General features: G+C 35.6%; 1 protein-coding gene across 1 annotated transcript in view; it reads right to left on the reverse strand.

Annotated features, from left to right (window-relative positions):
- The window catches only part of ros1 (c-ros oncogene 1, receptor tyrosine kinase), a 54,057-nt gene extending 41,329 nt beyond the window's left edge, over nucleotides 1-12,728 (reverse strand). The window contains exons 1-14 of the mRNA XM_015355816.2: nucleotides 12,656-12,728; nucleotides 11,773-11,870; nucleotides 10,565-11,073; nucleotides 10,072-10,281; nucleotides 9,269-9,379; nucleotides 7,908-8,092; nucleotides 7,629-7,820; nucleotides 6,209-6,309; nucleotides 5,773-5,987; nucleotides 4,063-4,244; nucleotides 3,010-3,172; nucleotides 1,538-1,800; nucleotides 1,128-1,191; nucleotides 384-586 (exon numbers count right to left, since the gene is read on the reverse strand). Coding sequence (XP_015211302.2) covers nucleotides 384-586; nucleotides 1,128-1,191; nucleotides 1,538-1,800; nucleotides 3,010-3,172; nucleotides 4,063-4,244; nucleotides 5,773-5,987; nucleotides 6,209-6,309; nucleotides 7,629-7,820; nucleotides 7,908-8,092; nucleotides 9,269-9,379; nucleotides 10,072-10,281; nucleotides 10,565-11,073; nucleotides 11,773-11,870; nucleotides 12,656-12,667 — 2,508 coding nt within the window. The 5' untranslated portion in view covers nucleotides 12,668-12,728. The remainder of the gene's footprint in view (nucleotides 1-383; nucleotides 587-1,127; nucleotides 1,192-1,537; nucleotides 1,801-3,009; nucleotides 3,173-4,062; nucleotides 4,245-5,772; nucleotides 5,988-6,208; nucleotides 6,310-7,628; nucleotides 7,821-7,907; nucleotides 8,093-9,268; nucleotides 9,380-10,071; nucleotides 10,282-10,564; nucleotides 11,074-11,772; nucleotides 11,871-12,655) is intronic.
- Between the last annotated feature and the right edge of the window lie 1,381 nt (nucleotides 12,729-14,109).

The following is a 14,109-nucleotide window of genomic DNA, read 5'->3' on the forward strand; positions in this document are numbered from 1 at the left end:
TCAGATAATATCATTCCCAATAAAAGTCAATATCACTGCTAATTTCTGTAGATTTTTAAAAAGATTTTGAAGGAAGTTGCACTATTAATTGCATTTTAACATTTTTTAATTAATTACCAAAAAACATAAATGGAACAATTGACATGATACTGATTTATATTTATAATATGAACATTAATCATAATAATCATAATAAATTTAACATTACCATGACAGTGCTAAGGTTTATCTAGGCTAACAATCACATCTTTCCATGAAATTTTAATATTTGACAATCAATTGAAGGATAATGTTGAACTCATTATCAAAAATAGTTTATGTTGTATGAACTGCATGCCTTTATCCCAGTATTAGGGTCTGAAATATATCAGTAAAAAGATTACCTTTACTCTTGAACTACTATGCACATTAGTTTCATAAAGTGTGTCATTTTCAATGTCATACAGAATTCCTTCGTCAGCCCCAGAGCTAATTAGAGATGCATTGCCCTCTATTGAAACTAGCTGAACAGTCTGGCCAGTGTCGATATCCAGAAGGGAAATGTGTTTTTCTGCTGAAATTAGAAGCCGTGGAACTGGTATCAGAGCTACAACAAAAACAGAAGCAGTTATGTAAAGCACTTTACATTTTCAGCTTGTTATAGTGAATACTAAACATCCTCACTTATTCACATAAAACCTGCAATGCAACACGTTTCATTTCTACTGTAGCCCACACTTTTCTCTTTAGTGCAGAAACAATTTGCAATGATGACTGAACACCTATTGAGGTTTGTCAATTGTTCCATCAATTTTCTTTTTAAACATTACTTTTTCTGAAAAAGATAGAATCAGAACTGAGCGTTTTTTAAGCATTTCGAAATAATTCAACTTTACAATAAACATAGAACATGAGTGCTGTGTTGTATAACTTATTCCAATGCTGTGGGAGACCTTATACTGTACTTATGCTCTTATTTAATATGGCATTCAATCATGGGTCTTTCATTTAGTAGAAATGCTGAAGACAAATAATGTACTTGTCTGAAATATCTAGGCACTTAAGAGTTCCTGGACTAGCTTAAAAAATACTTTCTTATTAAATGATACAATTTTTAGGAAACTCAGCCCAAAATTGAAGACACTTGCCTGAAGTGTTGGCTTGTGAAATGCTGGACATTTTTCCTGGACCTATTGAGGTAAAGGCCTGAACCTGTAAAAACAGAAGAAAAAAATCTTAAGAACATAAAGGTTATTCAAGCTTGTTAATTTAAATGCATAAGCTTTTTATAAAAAGCAACTTAAATCTCGGCTCTAAAACTTTCACTTTCGCTGAAGTAATCCAAGGGAAAAGCATTGCTCAAGAGTGATGCCCCAACTGGTATTTAAAATCACTACCTTCCACGTAGAAGTCCAGTGTCCCTAAGATAGCTGATTTTAAAATCCTTCTACCCACTTTCTAGGTTCCACCTGCCTCTTTCATATCGACAAATGTTAGAACTGCACTAAACTTTTTATTTCACAGTGAAAAAGTAAACCAGGAAATGGGAGAGGTGTACCTTAAAAAGAATTAGAGAATCATACTGCACGTCTATGAGCTTATAAAATGTTTTATCGTCCAGAATACGCTTTATTTCCCATTTAATGGATGTGTTATTGGAGCTGCTTGTATTCAGCACACTGTAATGTAGCATGTATCCCACTATGATTCCGTTTGCATGTTGAGGTGCATCCCATCGCAATTCCACCTGTGTCGCCTCTGAATCCCATGGCTCATTGGTGCTTAACACATACATTCGGAGTTTCTGTGGCGCTGACGGCACTGTTCAGAATAAAACAAACAATCTGAAATTAAACTGAAAGGATCACTGCATTAAATATACAGTATAATACATTGATTTTAACAAAAAAAAACTTTAAAAGTATCAGCATGGATCTAAACACTCCCAAATAACATGCAAAAGTAAAACATAATATATATTATGCATTATAAAAAAGTAATAGTAACAAAATAGGAAAAACATTGTTCCTTTCATCTACCTCTCCTTGTTAAAGGAAAAATAAGAATAAATGATGGAGTAATTGTCCTATGGGCACACCATACGATACAAAAATATTTAAATTAGTAAATGTTACAGGCTTCAACACTGCATGTGAATTTTTTACCTTTCTGATTTCACACTAAAAATATTTCAGATTATTTTTATACACTCACCAATTGTTTCTGAATAATCTACAGTCCCTAGATTGCACAGGCAGAATAATGCATGTACTCTCAGGTGTGTCATTTAACATGCTGTGAGCTCCACAGTACCATACAGGTACAGCTAGGTGCTGGTTACAGGGGTGGTCTCTCTCTACTGTCACTGTATGCCCAGAGGCACTTGGCAGTGCCCAGGAGACACTTTTGTACAGCCAGCCATGGCAACCCTTGTTGACTGAACACACTGAACTCTGAAGGCTCTCAGACAATTGTGTGAAGTTACTGTACTTGAGGAAATCCTTCTCCGGTATATTGATAAGCTTTTTACTATCTTAAATCATAATATGGCAATGAAAACAAAATTTCCCCCACACAACAAGTACAGTAAGTCCTAAATCCAAATGGGTCAGAGCAAGTGAAAGAAATCTAAAGAACCAGCTGATTAAGAAAAGAGCAGCAATTTGAAGAAGTGATATGCTATGACTTAAAAACTCTTCTTTACCAATAACCATCAACTGACAAGTTTTGAGCTGAATGTAAGATATGGTGACTGAATCAAAATTAAAAAAACCTCTATTCCCCCATACAACAGTAAGCAATAAAAACCAAAAAACCATAAGCTCGTAACGTAAGCAGAAAGAATCATAAAGGCTTACACTGAGGAACATACACAGCAAATCATACAGGCATTAATGTAACCTTTATTTCATGCATCACAGTTGTTCATATTTTAGACACATTGTAATATAATGGTCCTGATGTCTATGCAACAGCCTACACATTTAACAAGATACTGTATCTCCTGCTTTTAAAACAAAAATGCCATACCTCCTTCAGGTGCTTGTAAGGTTGTCTTTGTTGTGTTTCCCCTTCCCCAGTAAGTGTATGGGGTAATACTTATGTCAAATATAGTGTAAGGCTGCAAACCTCTCACTTCAATCCTTGGTTCAGATGATTCAATCGATAACTGACAATAGCTGGCAAAGTGACTCTAAAGATAATAAAACTCTCAGTGAAAATAAAACCAGATGCTCTAAAAAGCCAAAGAACATTGGAAAGGAAATACTACCATTTCCATAATACAAATACATTATATTAATCTCATATTTATTAAATCTCATCTCATTTATTAAATTTAAAAGAAATCCAATCAATTTTCCATTATTAAAAAACAACAAAAAGAAGACTGCTTTTACAAAAGCACCAGGATACACTACAAATGTTTCTTACAAGGCAGGTAAGTGATTTGTCTAACACTGAAACAGACTCTATATAACAATCTCAAAGATTTCTTTTCCATAGCCTACATGCTGGAAAATTAATCTTCTTCTAAATTGGAAGATGTACAGTAAGCAGAAGCAGAGGGAAAAAATGAAAAATCATGCACAAAAAGCACTAAATGTAGAATAAAACTGCAGATCAATCTTTCAAAGGAGTTCATAAATTCTACTTAGACGTAACAGCTAAAGTTACTATTTTTCAAATGGCATTTTTCATAACTTTTTGATTAATCAATACTGTAAATGTGCCTTGATGTAAAGGACAAATTCTAAACAAGGAAGAAAGGGCTCTAACTCTATAAAAAATATGTTGCAGTTTTAAAATGATCAAATGTAACTGGTTTTAGGATTACAATTATGTTGTGTAATAAATGCACAAATATGTGACACATACTGTACACCCACATTTCCTTCTCATCCACTGCAGTGTTTTACAATTGGTTTAGTATCTGATACCATATTTTCACTCCTGAAATATCCCAGCCAACAATTTTAATACACAAATTGTAAATTTAGTATGCATAATGTAGCTGCACATCCCTTACAACTGCTGCAAAGTTGTTTTCTGCAACATTAAAAAGCTCATTTGGCATGTAGGTACCTTCAGATCAAGCTGTCTTCTGTGATTTTGTAGCATTTTAGAATTGACACAATAGACGACAGTGCCATACTCAGTAATGCTGTTCTCCCAAACTATCCAGAAGATGGAATAATTTCCTATGATTCGAATGGATGTTTTTGGCACTGGCTTTGGAATTACAACAGGGGGAGAAATAAACCCATCTGAAAAATAGGACAGAAGAATAAACTGCTTAAAATTTTAAATGTATTCAGGAATTCTATAAAGGGCAACACACACATTTACTGTAACAAATCTGAGTAACAAAACTCTGACTATTGCTACATGAAGCTAACCACAGTATAACAGTGTTCTATATCAATACAAAGACAAACATTTAAAAAGTGTTACAATTGTTTTAACACACAAGCATCCATGGTAAATCACACATCATAAAGATGACAAAAAACAGGAGTAATTCAGCCCATCTGGCCCATTTGGTAGTTAGTAGTTCCATAGTTTCCCACTTGTATCCTCTGGTTCATGTTTCACTGCTGAAATCTCCCAGACTTTTTGTCAATGCATTTGTGGATTTTGAAAACTTTAATCATGTCAGCTCATAGTCTTTTCTGTCCAAGACTAAAAAAGTTTGATTCCTTCAGCGTGTGTCAGTGTAGTCCTTGAACACTGGAATGCATCTGGTTGTTTTTCTCTGGACAGATTCTGGAGCAACAATATCCTGTCTATGACGTGGTGACTAAAAGTGTGTACATTATTCCAGGTGAGGCTTTATTATACAGTTTGAACATAAATCCCTTCATTTAAATTTATATGCTTTAACTAGATTTTTTGCATTTAGTTTGCTTTTTTAATTTTCTCCACATTTTCTAAAGGATGTAAATGACGTGTATAGCAGTGCGGCAGTGGGAGGAGCCACGGCGAGCGGCGGTAAATTGGCCCCGCCCCGTGTGTGGCGGTGGTGGCGGCACCAGTATGAGGTTGGCGAGAACCGAAAGAAAACATAAAAGGGAAAATACAAAAGTACTCCGTCACAGAAAGCGGCGCTGCACCGTCGGGGCAGAGCTAATGGGGCCCAGCCAGGAAAAAGACCCCGCTTGGCGGCGGGGACCAGACTGCACGACGGGACAGGAGAAAAATAAAGAAAATGGTCGACCTCATGCTCGGGTACAATCCCCTCTGGGACTACCAGTATAGTATAGTATAGTATAGTGAGACTCGACTCGACTCGACTCGACTCGACTCGACTCGACTCCCCTCTCCCAGAAGACTCATTCCGTCGGAGGCCTGTCCAGTGTGGTTATATATTGCCTGAACAGATGCTCTTCAATTGGTTAAGGCGGTCCAGCTGTGACTCATCAGCCAATGTGTCGCCTTTCATCCAGGGCTCTGCCTCCACACTGAACACGCCCCTTGCGTACTACACGTGTCAACATAAACACCTAAACATCATTCATTTTTTCATACTATCCTATCATGTATACAAATAAAATAGAACTGTGGTACAGCTCAAGTTAGAATTTTGCTATTTTGAGGGATGTAGATAGAAAACTGCTGCTTGAATTTTTTACTCGTTGGCCACTCATAAATCAAAAGTGAGAAGGTTTTCAAAAAGTGAAGCAGTGGAAAAACAGAACCTTGCACTTACATCAAAGCCAACACCTTTCTGACCATTTTACCTGATCATTAGTAGAATAGAAATAAACGTGAACCACAAGCTGAAAATGCAAGTACCTGGCAGAGGTTTCAGTGTTCTTTGAAAAAGAGCAAAAGCAGTTAGTTTAGCATCTGTGGAAAGGGCAACACTACTATGCTGGTTCAATTCTTGTACAGTGAGCCAGCCTTCAACATCTAGCCAGAAAAGTCTCCCACTGTAATATGCTAATGAATGATGGGACACCCAAGAGGAACTCCAGTCTTCAAACTCCATTATGTGAATGTCCATAAACCTGGTAAAAATATAGATAATTTAGAGATGTTCATGTAATTTATGTACAGTATATTAGGAATTAAGGAAAGATTTTCATGTTGCTTTGCAACCTGACAACACTGACAAACCAAAAAACCTTATGAGCTGTATTTCAGCTCATACAATGACTGTTTGTACACTAGTTCCTGTTTTATCTTTTTAGGTTAATTGAACTCATAGAATTGTTGCAGACTTCATTACCCATCTTTCAGAAGACTAGCTCTGTGTAAGTGCAAGAATGAATCCTCTTGAACTAGCCAGTAGATATGCCCCTCAGCAAGGTCTGTTGTGAGACCTGTTGCCTGTAACAATATGAATTCAGAGGGAACAGAATTATTTTAACTTATACATTATTTTATATCGATGCTTAAGATTAATGATGACTTAAAATCATTCAAATCAAGTCCCTGAAATTAAAAATCCTTCAGTTTTATCGAAAATCACATCTTTATTTCAGGATGGGTTCAGACAGTGTTCCAATTTGTCTGCAGAATGTACAGCTCAAAGTAATATAGGGATACTTTTATCATCATTTTATATTTAGCAAATGTTTGGATCCAGGAAGACAGTTGTGCGCACATACACACAAAACATAGTTTATTATTAAAATGAAAATGGACTAAAGCGATATACTATGTAAAAGTGATGTTATAGATATAGACACACTGATTAAACAGAGGATCTTCATCCAATGTCTGATGTGGCCATCCATGAATAAAGTATTAAAGTGATCATGTTTGTGAAGTGGAATGACCAATGACCAGGCTTATGATCTTGTTAAGGCAGTACTGGTCTCTGGCTCTGCCATGTACAGTCCAACTATAAGTTCTGTCTTGAGGCTGCTGGACACTCTATACAAGCTTACATGGCTATCATCATATCTGTCTCTCTCCAAGACACTGGCATCAGGGTATCCTTCACTATGGAGCTTTCATAGTCATGTATTCTCCTCCGAGAAAAACAGATGAAATCAGATTCCATCAGTGAAGCCTGCTGACCAACAATGACTGAATACAAACTAAGCAAGTTCTAACACTTGAGATGCTAGAGATGGTTTCATAATGCTTGTAGGTAGCCTTGATAGCACAAGATGCCCATACAGCATTGTTGCAGCTAGCCTGCAGAAGTTGATGCAGAGAAACGTTTATCATATTTCTTTATGTTTCTTCCATGACCAATTCATGTGATATCTATCAATCTTCTGGTCCTAAACCTGACTATGCGATGATGCTCTACATTCAGATGACTCTTTCAGTTCAACACTTCATTAGACATACAGTCCTTATTAGTAGCTACTAAATTTATGGCAACATGTCCTCTTTGTGTTTTTATGCCTTTACAACCTTAAGTAAAAACTATATTTTTTGAAAACCTTCTGTGAAAATATTTTTCTATTGCAGTCAATAAGCACAATTGGAGCTCTAGAAACTTTAGAAAAAAGCAAACACTCTTCATTAAGAGTAATGCACTCCACTTTAATTTCAAATAAAATGTCAATTAAAATAATTTCCAACCTATAAATCTATAAATTTTTCATTATAAATGTGTAGATATTAATATCCAAAGCCTAACACTGATACTATGACAGAAACACTTTCCACTTTCCATGCTATTGCCTTACCTGTTTTCCAGAAAACGGAGGCAGCTCCTGGAAGATGAGATGGTTCTTACCATCTAATCTTGAACTTTCTACAGAATGTGCAGTGGTCCAGTAAATGAATGCATTAACAGAATCTACTGCCAAATCCCTAACCAGGTATTTGCCTTGAGCAACTACTTGTGGTGCTAGGGAAGTAGTTGATTTCCTATAAATCTGAAATAGAAAATTAAAAAACTATTAAATTATTGATCTTACACACATTGTGGTAAAAGGATATGTAGTTTGAGTGCTATAAATTACCACACTTGAAGATGAGTCAGCCCAATACAGGTGTTGTCCAAGCCAATCATAAGCTAAGGCACTGCCTTTGTGAATTGTCGGCAGCACAGAAACACTTGCACTTCCACTGAAATCCTCTACCACTGTCACATGGATATATCCTGAACCATTACTCCAGAAGATGGTGCCATTGTACCAGTCAATATCTGCAGAGTGAGGGACAAAAATAAAGTGGAAGAGAAACATGGCATTCATTATTTCTTTCTGAATGGTCTTATAATCATTTAGAAACGATAAAAACATTTTGTGAGATGAATTTTGTTTTTGAATATAATCTGTTGTGAACAATCAGGTTTAAAGCTCAAAAGTGTCTTCATTAATCAAATTTCCAGCCGCCAGGAAGGGATCAGTACATCATTCGACTGTTCATCAAAGTAATGAATGGTTTTGTTTGATAATGAGAACAACAAGACAGACAGAGAGATAAGAAGTGGAAGCAGCAGAATTATAAAGAAAGACAACAAACGAAGTTCACAAAAGTTATCTGCAGTGAACATAATAGCTAACAACAGAGCTGAACAGGCTGTACTGTGTTATATTGAAGACGTGCAAGAGCCAGTTGAGTTTAATATTCCTTGTTTAGATAATAAAGAATGTACCACCTAGATTTCTAGGAACAGACTCCATACAGTACCTGTAAGTTTACATCTTGTTAGAGGTAAATCAGGACAGTAGCTATAGTGCTTGCGAGAGCCAGAGCCAATATTAATAATCACCTCAATATTCAATAATTAATCACCACAATTAAGAGTTTTCTTCTCATGTGATCTAATGAAGTGTTTTATACATGTACTAAATGTGTGTGGAGAAGGTACTTAGATTTTGACTATTGTGCAGAAAACAAAAGAGATTATTTAGTATTGATTAATCTTGTATATGGTAGAACTGAATTGTTTGGTGAAATGTTTGAATAGACAGCTGCTCCTGTCAAATTAAAAAAATAATAATTATGGACTTTCATCATTTCCTTCCTTTCTGACATTTATTTTTGTTTTGTTTACATGCTTTAGAGTGATTTGTTATTGTGATATTCCACAGTAATCGGTTGTAGTTAAGTATAACATTTAAATGTATCAACAGTTCTAAACTACCCATAAGTCATGTGTTAATTGGTAAGCAAATAAAGTTGTTTTTCTGTTTATGTGCTTTATTTTTCATGAACATACATATAACAAATAAGAACATTTTGATCATGTTTGTTTTTACATAAAGAATAACCACTGTCAAAGCTGTTGCTTTCTTGTGTACATTCAAAATTAGAAAGCCAAAAACATATGCATAATTAAAAATATTTTTTTATTTTTACATTTCATGGATTTTACCTTTCACATCTTTAATATCAGGGACAATTAATGTTCTGGAATCAAAACTTTCCAGTCTTTGGTTCCAAAGAGCATTTTGTCCAGCAGCAATTATGTAGGGATTTTCCATTACTGTCAAAAGAAAACAGGCTTAGCCTATAGTTACACATACTATAATAACTCAGTAATGTACTGTTTTTTCCTAGACAAATTACCAGAATTAAAGAAACCCTATGGGGCTCCTTTGAAATTATTCCTACAGTTCAATAGCAATCACCACAAGAATATCTGAATATTAACTTCTTCAGAGAATACTGAACATACAGTATCTTTCAAAATCTACATTTTCAAGACTTTCCAGGAGCTTCCAGTCTCACGAAAGTGCTTTTTAGATTTTAATTAAACAATCTGGAACAGGTTCTCAGTGTAACTGTTCCACAAATTAAAACTCATGAAAAAGCATATTGTAGAGCCCTTCATTTGTAAAAACAAATGTCTCGTTGTAAAATTCTGATGATTGCTTTCTATAATTTAATGAAAAGTACTTGTGGAGGCCAATTCTTTTTGCTCAGTCAGTAGTTTAGTTCATCAGCAAAGGTACTGTAGTTACTAACAGTAAACACTGAGATAGACCCAACTGTGAAGGCAGTTTTATCACCTAGTTCTGTGTAAACGTTCTACCATTTGCAAACTGCTTTCTCTTTACTCATTCTTGACTTCTACAGCTACCTATTTGGAATCATTTGAAGAATAATATATTTTATTATACAATGTTGCATTTACACAGCCCATGCTAAGTAGTTGCTATAGTTGCTATATCTCACCTTCTTTTTGTGTTGTTCCCTCAAATGCTTTGGAAGGTGGGCTTCTCCCTCCTGGTGATTCTGCCCAGATAGTCATTTTATATCTGCTGGAACTCACCAGTTCTTCAGCAGCCATCTGTGTGTCAACAATGTCCCTGTACTCCTTTATCACAGATGAATTAAATGCAGAAATCCTCACAGTGTATGTCCAGTTCTGCCAGGCAGCAGGGCCTTAAGGGAAGAAAATCTAGATTTCAGTGCCCTTTTTGAAAATGTATTATCAGTATACTCAGCTATAAAGTAATACAATTCTTTCTGGATTTTGTTCCAAGAATACATCGTTATTATGGTGATAGATGCTTCACTGGACACAAATATTTAGGGCTGTCTAAGTTAGGAGATCTACATAAGAAAAAGAACATCAAAATATGAATCATGGCAGCCCAACCAATTACTATACTTTGGAGTATATTAGAATATATCATAATAAGACACATTGTACTGGCACACTCACTTGATCCAATCATTGCTGCAGGTCTCTCCCACTTCAAGGAAGCATTGTTTGATCCAAACAAGACCCGAACATTTTGGGGACTTCTGGGTACTGGATATGGCTGACTGAATTCACTAAAAAAGTACAAGTTGTCAAACCCAAAGTACTCAAAAGGAACAGAACAGTCCACCACGTATTCATTGTAGAAAAACAGATCACCAAGGCGTGTCTCATGGAAGACTGCTCTTCCATCTGTGAGCATGAAGAAGTTGTCTTCATAAGTAAGACTCATCACTGGGTCTACCAGACTTACAGGGGGCCGAATGATGCTGAAAGATGAGCCATCTAGAAAGGCAGATGATATACTTCTATCACTTTCATTAAAATACAGCAGTCGCCTAGACTGAAAGCTGACAACAAAGTCTCGAATAAAGTCACTTCTCACAACCAAGCCATTGTAACTCTTCTGCCCAGGCAGCTGTGGGAGAGACATTCGATAAATCCCATCATCCACCAACAAGAATATGTATCTGAAAAAGAAAAGCACATTAAAAATAACATCAGTGAAGTAAAAATTATATACCAAGGTTTTTAAAATCAGTAACAGATGGGTAAAACCCAACTCATGATCCATACTACTGTTTGTTCATGGTTTCTTAAGAACAGGATATGAATAATGCTATAATGGTATTTAAACATCATAAAAACATAAACTTTATAGTTTTTCGACATGAATGATAATGAAAAGTCATTAAGTGAGGAATATTATTTGCTGATATTGCATCATATAAGGAAGTAGGCACAATCAATGGATCCATGATTTTAAAAACAGTCCTGTAAATTTCTTTTTTAACTTACTCTGGAATAGTAAGGAAACAGTCAGTAGAAGACTACACCTGAAGGTTTGATTTTATACTATTAATTAAAAAATTAAAGTCTCCCGATCAATTTGTCAAGATCCAGCAGTCAAATGCTATTACTGTATACCCTATGTAAGCACAGACCAAATCATTTATCCTTTCTTTAATTATTGAACAGTCAGAACTCTTCTATAAACACATAAAACTGCATTAATGTCACCATCAGAATAAGTACAATTATAGAAAAAATATTTATTAATATTGTTTTCTGTTTCAAAAATGGACAAAAATAAACAAAATCTGGCATATTTTTCACAAAGACACTAACTGAATTTTTATCTGTAAGCTGAATTGTATATGCATGCTTACCCATTGTAAGGATCTGCAATAATTTTTGAGGGAAAACTGTGGTTAGCAGCAATAAAGTCCACTGTGTTGTTGCAGTCATCTATACTGCAGAAGCAAACCTAAACTCAAGAGGAAACATCATATAACAGGTTAACATCACATGATGATGTAATTCATCACAATTAGAGAGTCAAAGAAATATAATTACTAAAACTTTTTTTCCAGATGCATAAAGCCTTTTTGAAGGCTAAGTACTTTTAGAAGTACTTCTAAAAGTGAAGACTAAAGACCTGAAGACTAAGCCTAAAGACTAAAAACCTGGAGACTAAGTACTTGCATAAAAGTGCATTTTGAAAAGCACATTTACATTATAGACTTAGACTTAGTCATTTTAAATTGGTGTAATAAAACCTATTTAACTTTTAAATTCTTAGCCATTAAAAATTAGGCGTAAGCTAATGTATGCAACTAGCGATAAACACAGGAATCTGAATAAGGACCACTAACAAATGTATATCAGTAATGTAGAGTCTGCTATGATTTGCAAAATAGTGAACATCACAGACAAGGAGGATTAACACTGGAGGAGGAGCTGCAAATATAATTCAAAATGTAAGAAGTGTAAGAAGTTGGAGTCCGCGAAATGTGAATCAGTATCGTGGAAGAAAGAGGTCATGAAGGGAGGGACCAAGGCATGTGGTCTAACAAGATCTTACAGTCCAGTTTGTGGGTGACGAGGGTGATATGTCATGAGTGTGGGACTCTTATCCTGTGAGTGATGAGCTTGGATTCACAAAAGATAAATCTGCAGATGTCAAGACCCTACTGTATATATGAATCATAACCAACATAGACAAAGACATACTTTAGAAAGGCATCACATGGTGTAATTTTAGGTTTGTACCTGTCCACCCATGACAAAATAAATATTTTTGTACAGCCAATCGACGGATATTGACGTGATCTCCACAGGACCAGTGAACACTATTTTCAGATCTGAAACGTCAGATAAATGGAGTGCTCCTTTCCTCCAGATGTGGGTTCCTTCAGAGAAGTAAATATGTTTGGAGTTGTAGCTTGCAGAAATCCCTAAAAAACAAATCAATATTTAAATATGAATCAGATATTCTTTTTCTGAGTAATCTTTTTCTTTATTGTTTTTGTAATGGAAGAATAAAAAAGTAGTTTTACAGAGCATAATTAGCAATCGGAGTGGCAGGGTTAGCTTTTCTGCAATGCGCCGTTGTGGCCCTAGGTTCAGATCTGGAACCAGGGAGCTATCTGTGTGGACTTTGTATGTTCTTCACGTGTTCAAGCAGGTTTTCTTCAAGGTTCTCCAGCTTCCTTCTACAGTCCAAAGACATATTGGTAGTTTAATAAGCTTCTGGGAAAATTGGCCTGAGTTTTTGTAAGCGTGTCTGCCCTGTGATACACTAGCATCCTGTCCAGGCTGTAGCCTGCCTTGAGACCCTGAATTGGAAGAAGTGGTTAGAAAATGGATGGATAATTAGCAATAGTCACCTGAATAAACAATAGCAATGTCAGGATTAGTAGTAGTTATGCTCTGTGAAACCACTGGAAAATGTGTTAGTTTTGTCATGAATTATACTTGCCACTAATATTATATTGTATTGATTCAGTTGGAAGACACTCTGCTCCTGAAAATAAATCTGCCACAGTCTTCCTCCTCAATGAATTCATTCGTGACAGAATTAACCATTGTTTTTCGCTGGTGGCTAAAAAAAAGTGAAAATACATAAAGATGTGAGCTGCAGCTCTAGTTTAATTTCAGTTTGATCAAACTGACAAGTGTCTCAATCGTCAAATGTACTTGCTTTCTTTTGCCGTTGTTATCCCATTCCTCTCTGCTGCAGGTCCTTCTCCTTCTGTATTTACAGCAGCTATGATTATCCTTCCAAAACAAATTTGAAAGCATGTTCATTATGTCTAAGCATCAGTTCAGTTCCAGAGAGAAGGATGATTTTTTCAGGTCTTAAACATTTATTTCCATTAAATTTTGAAAATCATATAAACAAAGCTCATCAACATCCCTCCACACATATAATTGTAATGGCAAACCCCAAAACTCAACCAGAAAAATACCAACAGTCATCCATTCACTACCCTTGACATAATGCAGTGCAGATTAAATAACCATGTACAACATCACAATTAAAATTAACCTTGTTAATTAATTAAAAAATACAATATCAGTCATTTTCAATCTGTCTACCATGTCAACATTGGTTCCCTTTTTGCCACAGAACACACTACATCCCCCCTTGCCTATGCCTCTAGAAACAATTCAGTCTGTTGGATGAGTCCTTAATAAGCAAACAGCTCTTGTTGGAGCATTAG

This window comes from Lepisosteus oculatus, chromosome 2, assembly GCF_040954835.1.
Source record: "Lepisosteus oculatus isolate fLepOcu1 chromosome 2, fLepOcu1.hap2, whole genome shotgun sequence".
NCBI classification, from domain to species: Eukaryota; Metazoa; Chordata; class Actinopteri; order Semionotiformes; family Lepisosteidae; genus Lepisosteus; species Lepisosteus oculatus.